The following is a 6,873-nucleotide window of genomic DNA, read 5'->3' on the forward strand; positions in this document are numbered from 1 at the left end:
CACACACACACAGCGCAGACAGGCACACACACACAGCGCAGACAGGCACACAACAGGGTTGGATCTAGAGAAATATTCATGGGGTGGTCAGAGGGTGGCATGGAGAAATATATGCTGATTTAATCACAAACAATCATATATGTCAACATTTGCTTGGAAAAGCCTCCAAATGAAGATATTTGAATTAAAAAACATTACATTATTGTGGCACATTAGCAAAGCATTGAATACAAATACCTAAAGGTGGCATTAGAAATCAATAAATTGTTCAAATTAATGTTTAAAATTCTCTAGGTCCCTGACACACACACAGGCATACACATCAAAATACCTTTGAGGCCAATTCCAAGTCCTACATTAACCTACAGTAGCTGGTGGTGTCTTAAAAGGCTTTTTTTTTGTTGTTTCAATAAACTGCACAAAGATCATGAATCATTTTTTGGCTAATTACACCTCACAAATAAAAGTAAATGTGGTGCACATCTTGGTGGGACAGAAAAGCCTCTGAAACAGCTGTCGGACCATCTGACACAAGAACTCCCCAATGAGATCACTACTGATGCATTTTCAATTTAAAAAACAAAAAAAAACACTCTTTGTCTCTCAAGAAGCTCACAGGTGAATATCAACACTTTGATGCCCTCTAGTGGTCGATAGTGACATTACATTATGTCCAAAGAGATGGACAATAGTCAAATTTGATAGGAGCAAGACTTAGATGTCATTATCATCTCCAACAATCAGCTAAGACTGTGTGTGTGTGTGTACCTGATCATGAAGTCATGTAGTTCTCTATCAACTTGCTCCAATATAGGCATCAGGTAGTTTAAAATGTGTTTAGTGCTGTCCATGGTAGGATCCATGAAATCCCTACAGACAGAGAAGACAAACATAAAATATGTAAATATTACTGCTTAATAATTTGGAATATGGTTGATTAATTGGGTTCACTGTCAAACATCTTGATAAATTGATCTTTTTTTAGAGAATAATACACAACCTGAGATGGTAATTGGACAGTGTGTCCAGCATGGCGATGGCCATCTGCTCTCCCACTACCAGCAGCAGAGAGACGGCCACATCGTGGTAGCCCTGGTAGTAATGGAGCTGAGGGTTGTGTTTCAAAACCGCCAGAATGATATCAATCAGCTGCTCCTGGAGCACGGCTCTCTCTGTGGATGGCATACCTGAGGGAGAGCCAAGGATCAGCACATTCAACCACATGCAATCTTGTTAGACGTGGAGAGAGCAGTTGGTTCTCTCGGAGGCTTTGATAAAGGCCTCAGCAGCTAACGGGTCACGGTCGGGACGTTAATGGAAACACACCATGTAACTTAGCAATTAGAGCTAATTAGAGCTGTTGTTTACGTCATTCATGCTCTGTATTCACCCAAAATGCCAATTTCTGATTGTCTTCATTCTAACTTTTCTTGCATCTTTTAACAGTAAACAGACTTTAAATCATGTATTCGTGGAGCAACAGAACACTAAAAGTCCAACATCCTTCATTTCCTGCCTTTCTTTCAGTTAGTTTTTCCTAATTGACAGCCTCTCAGTTAGACACTTTTCTTCTTTGCTTTCTGAACTTTGTGATTTTGGCTGACAACAGAGGTTTCTTGTGACATAGGAATCTTTTCTGGTGCAGCTTTTTTCCCATTTCATTAATGATTAAGCCTTAGATATCTGCGTGTTGCTGTAAGTATGGGGGTATAGGTTGATACATGGCACTGTGAACTATGCTGCTATCTTCAGAGATAACACACACTCAGACCTTTCGGGAACCGCTTCATGGACCTCCTGACATCCAGGACTACCTGGTTGTAGTCCTTGTGGTTATCCCTCACATCTCGACCTACAACGAAGACATGTTATTAGTGCTAGCAGTAGTATTATATAGTATACATACAACCAGAGAATATCAGTATCAATCAGCCACTAACCAGGTTTATGTGGCAGCTCGTACACATTGATGTTCAGTAGTTTGGGCCACACTTTCCTCCTCAGTTCATCAGTGAGCAGTCCTCCTTTACTGGCTGCTGCTCTCCTCAGGGTCTCAATGTCCACTGGATCACTGCACATTCAACAGCCAGAGTTGGACACAATTTGTTCTGTACGATGCACTACTTTAAAGCCTGCTCACACAGCAAAAACTTCAGCTAATGGCTCTGAGCATTATTAACTGCCTATGTTACAAATGAACTTACTTCAGGAAAAAGGTGTAATTTTCTTGATTCTCATGCAGTAATGTTACATATTTGTATAAGAATCAACTTCTTAAAACCAGGATATGACAGTAAATTAGTGTTGATGCAGCACAGAGCTGGCTTAAGACTTGGCTGTTATAAAGATTCTTCTAATAAGACAGGATTTATATGTGGATTATCGACATTCAAGATTTTAAAATTAACTAAATATGACAGACAAATATGACAATCTGAGTCCACTAAATCAGACTTTGAGTCCACACTTGTGAAAGCCAACATCCATTCATTTGTCAACTGTCATATTCGCTCCACGTCTGTCTAACACTGCGGCAGCATGATGTGCGTCTACATGTCTAAATTGAACAGACAAACCGTTGTTTGTGAGGAATTCACAAAATCAACCCGCTCAATTGTGCATGAGCTTTTCTGTGCCATTTACCCATCATCATCAGTCCCACATGCCTCCTGACACTAAAGCCTTCACGATCCTCGTCACGCTATTCCTCTGGGAACACGTGAGTAATCTTCATGTGTGAAATTAGCTTAGTACGAAGCGATGAAGGTCACTCTCTGTGGATAAATGCATACCTTCTAATTGTGGAACAGCGAGCGGCCGAGGAAGAGGGGCCATTCCCACTTGGGAAAACACATCCTGCGGCCACTGCGCTAGTGCTAATGGAGGCTTTTCGTCAAAGTGTCAAAACTTTTTAGATTTCTAAAAATACAGGCAGGGAAACTATTGAGGGGTGGGAATCTTGTATCTGCTGGGCAAACCTTAACACCCTGTGTCTTCACTGTTCTGGTGTTTAAAAGACTGCTCATAACTAGAGCATAATAGTTAAATATGATGTACTCCAGTGTTTCTCCATCAAAAATCAGAGGGTCTCAACAGCAGCAAACTAGCTAATTGGCAGCAGTTTCAGATGAGCTTCAAATAAACGTTTGAAGATTTGACTGAATGTGACAAAATAAAATAAAATCAGCTATAAAACAGCTTGAATCGGTGTGTCCTCCTGGATGCCATTCAGGGCAGAAGAAAGAGTGAGCATCCCTAACAAGCAAACTGTAACTGATCATTATTATTCTAACCTGATCAAAGCCTGATGGATCTCAGCCAGCTTCTGTTTCCTCCCACAACCCGGCTCTGTAGAAGAGGGACAGATATGATAAGGAAGAGAGAAAAAGAAAGACGGGGAGGGAAAGAGAGGGAGGAGGGACAGAGAAATATTTGAGGAATGACAGACAAGACAGCAGTGATCAAGAGAAGGGTAAACAAAGAAAAAGATAGGGCAATAAGAGACACAGAAGAAAGGAAGAGAGGAAAGGATAAGAGTGGGGGAGACATAGAAAGATAGATCACGTTGGGCTTGCAATAATTATGCATGAAACACACAGACGAAAGCACAGTTTCTAGCGTATAACAATAATAATTCACATACATTTAAATCACTTTAAATGTTTTGCTTTGCTATACAATAACTGTAAAGTGTCACCGCTTTTATTTTACAAGGAAATCTGCAACACTGCCATTACAAGAACTCCATGACTGCTCATAATGAGTCACAAATATGACCAGAATTAAGGGCTGAGTCTGGTTCAAAATAACCTACTGAGAGTTTGACTTGAGTGGTTAAAGCAGTGTTGAGTGATGACACAAATGGGTTTTTTGTGACAGTGAATAAAATAACGTCCTTCTTCTTTTGTCTGGACACCAGCTGCAACTTTTCCAGATAGTTCAAGTTGGCAGACAGGCTGCCACGCAGGCAGCACTGTCAGATAATCACGTAAAGTTGACAAAAAAAAGTGTGGAAGACAACCAGTGGTTGAAAACAAGTTATGAAAACAGCAGAAAACTCGTGATTCGTGCCTCGTACTGCAGTTTTGTGTCAGCTGGCTGCAGTAATAGCATTAAGTTCACTGGCTTTTCTCCACACAGTGTACAGGTAGGTCCAGTGTCTGTCTGTACTGTGGGCTACGTGCACAGGTAGATCGATAAAAGTGAATATACAGGCTGGTTTTAATGGAAAGAACTAGCTGTGTGTGAGTAGTCTCTATCTGTGTCTAGTGTCCATTTATTAAACACCCTGACTACCTCGCTATGTAACCCGTTTATTGACTTACCTCTGGTGACAGACCCATTCCCATTCACTCCAACTCCTGCCTTTTGTTTCTCCCTCTTGAGTCTTTTCATCCCTTTTAAAAACTCACTGCCGAGTGATAAAGTTTGTGTTGTGCCATAGGCCAATTAAAAAAATAAAAACAATACGTCTCTAACCGGATAAAACACTGACAATATTTGGCTGTTCGTGGTCGTTTCTTTCAACAGCTGTCCCTGACAGGAAGTCGCCCCGCTGCTCTGCGATTGGGCAGAAATAACACGTGACAGAATGCACGAATCCCATTGGCTGCCCACCGGCTCACACCGCACACTAACTTGATTGTAGTTTTGTAGTCCTTATATTTTAGCGACAGTAGCGACTGTGTGTTTTAAAGGCACTCGCTTGAATAAATTGTGTTTTTTACACAATACTTATATTTATTCTTATAAACTTTTACCACTAGGCAGCAGTAAAGCACTATATAGCAACTGTTATGTAAATTATAATATTGTTATGTAAAGCCTACAATTAAAACATTAATGTTATGATAACAAGGGCAATAGTGTCTGTGGTCTTTTTTTTAGTGCATGTATTGTGTGCACTCCTTTTTTCTTTCTCTCTTCTGAGTGTGAAAAATGTATATTCACTATAATATGAAAAGAAAATAAGACTTAATAGAACTTGTATGTGGAAAAAAACTAAATAGAAATACAATATCTGTTGAAATGTAGAATAGTAATATGTATAGGCCTTTATATTTTCAACATTCATGTAAAATTCTTTAATATATTGGTTTATTTTTCATTAACTTTAATCTATTTGAACTTAAAAAAGTGCAATTGTGAGGTTTGTATAATAAATGAATGTTTAAATTAAAGATATGTAAATAAAGCTATCTTGTTTATAATGGTGAAATCTATGTCTGAATGCCTCTGATTTGCTTCTACACACTAGTTTAGTCCTGAATATCTGGTAAAACACAGCTGCTCTGAGTCTTTAGTTGCCTCTCAGGTTGCTCTTTGTTGTATACAAACAAATTGCACACAGTGGCAAATACAAATCCCAGCTATGGCCTTGAACCTAACAAACAAATTTAAAATTTAAATAAAGAAAGAAGTTCTTCTCCAGACTACAAGAAGACCAGTAATTGGTTGGGTGTGGTTCTAGGTAAGTATTTATTCAAATATATAAGTCTAATGTCTAGGTTTGACATGTTTCCCCTTCATGTTGTGCCCCTACTGCTCTTATAGCTCATATGTTCATACTATAAAAAACATTATAAGATGCTCTTTCATTCATTGGTGGAGGTTGTGTTGGGAGTAATACTGTCTGCCATATTAAAAAAAACACCACTAAATCCAAACTGTATACAAATTTAAAGTGTTCAGCTGGCAAATGGATAAATGAATGAATAAATAACACAATAAACAATACAAAAACACAAATAAACTATTGGTAAACACAGTCATAAGTCATCTTAGCCTGTCCAAAGTATTACAGGATTTATTTATTTATTATCTGTTAAGGCAAAAATGGACAGGAAACCGCTTTAAGTTTCAGCTTTTGAGGAACATCCTGTGCAGAAGTGTACGGGGGCCTTGGGCTCGATAGGGGGATGTTTGTTGAAACAGTCGGACCTGGCAACCCCACTGACAACTGCACCTTGAGCTGTAGTAGTGGTGATGAAACGTCTTATCATTGCCAGCGCTGACACGACTCGGGACGAGGGCAGCCCGCCGCTCTCCATTCAGCTCTCCATGAGAAGCCACAGATGGGAACAGAGAGACACACGGGTGACAGCAGTTTGACCAAATGTCAGGCAGGTAAAAAAAAACCACTAAACTGCGTGAGGGAAGCCGCCGAGATGAGCGACAGAGCCGAGATGAGAGGGCCCTTAACCCGCCGGAGGAGGACGACCATCTCCGGCGGTGGTGGTGGCGGTGGTGGCAGCGGAGCGGTCGGCGTCAAGCAAGCCAACGGGAACAAGTCGCACGACGCCGGGGAGAAACCGCCACAGTGTCCCGGTAAAGCCAAAGCAGACGAGGTGTCCAGGCATGCGAGTAGCAGCAACGGGAAGGCGGGCAGACAGACTGGGGAGTCGGGGCAGCTCGCAAACAGCCCGAGGAAACAGAAGAGTGCGGTGGAAGACATCAACGAGCGACTCAGGTAACCGTTGGTTTTTTAAAAAAAGATTTAAAAAGACGTTACAGACGTTCCACCGTACAACTGAAATGGAACACTAACGTTACATTCTACATTCTACATTCTATATTAAAGCTGCTCATTAACGGCCCGTGTTATTAACATGTGTCAGATAATTGCCTTTATTTATTACTGTTATCAGCCTGTGGACGTTTGTCAGAGGCTTTATTTTCTTACTGGTGCATTAGACTGACGACCCCTCCACTAAGTGACATATTTTATAGATATTTCATATTATATTCAGTGCAGAACAGCTTTACAAACTTTACAATAACTGCAGGAAGTCGTTTGGATGATTTGTGTGCAGATTATTTTCTGTGATTGGTGCATACAATTCTCTTCCTGCATTATGTTTTTTTTTTTTTTTT

General features: G+C 40.3%; 2 protein-coding genes across 2 annotated transcripts in view; one reads left to right on the top strand and one right to left on the bottom strand.

The window, feature by feature from the left end:
* Positions 1-4,535, bottom strand: part of LOC118343174 (TBC1 domain family member 20-like) — a 13,296-nt gene extending 8,761 nt beyond the window's left edge. The window contains exons 1-6 of the mRNA XM_035681927.1: positions 4,326-4,535; positions 3,294-3,348; positions 1,941-2,071; positions 1,772-1,852; positions 1,001-1,187; positions 769-870 (exon numbers count right to left, since the gene is read on the bottom strand). Of these exons, the coding sequence (XP_035537820.1) occupies positions 769-870; positions 1,001-1,187; positions 1,772-1,852; positions 1,941-2,071; positions 3,294-3,348; positions 4,326-4,395 (626 nt within the window). The 5' untranslated portion in view covers positions 4,396-4,535. The remainder of the gene's footprint in view (positions 1-768; positions 871-1,000; positions 1,188-1,771; positions 1,853-1,940; positions 2,072-3,293; positions 3,349-4,325) is intronic.
* Positions 4,536-5,953: 1,418 nt separating this feature from the next.
* dgat1a (diacylglycerol O-acyltransferase 1a) overlaps positions 5,954-6,873 on the top strand; it is a gene marked incomplete in the record, with an annotated part of 16,537 nt that continues 15,617 nt past the window's right edge. Inside the window, 1 exon segment of the mRNA XM_035681459.1 lies at positions 5,954-6,469. Coding sequence (XP_035537352.1) covers positions 6,075-6,469 — 395 coding nt within the window.

This window comes from Morone saxatilis, unplaced genomic scaffold (assembly GCF_004916995.1).
Source record: "Morone saxatilis isolate NCDOM2014 unplaced genomic scaffold, NCSU_SB_2.0 Contig9, whole genome shotgun sequence".
NCBI classification, from domain to species: domain Eukaryota; kingdom Metazoa; phylum Chordata; class Actinopteri; family Moronidae; genus Morone; species Morone saxatilis.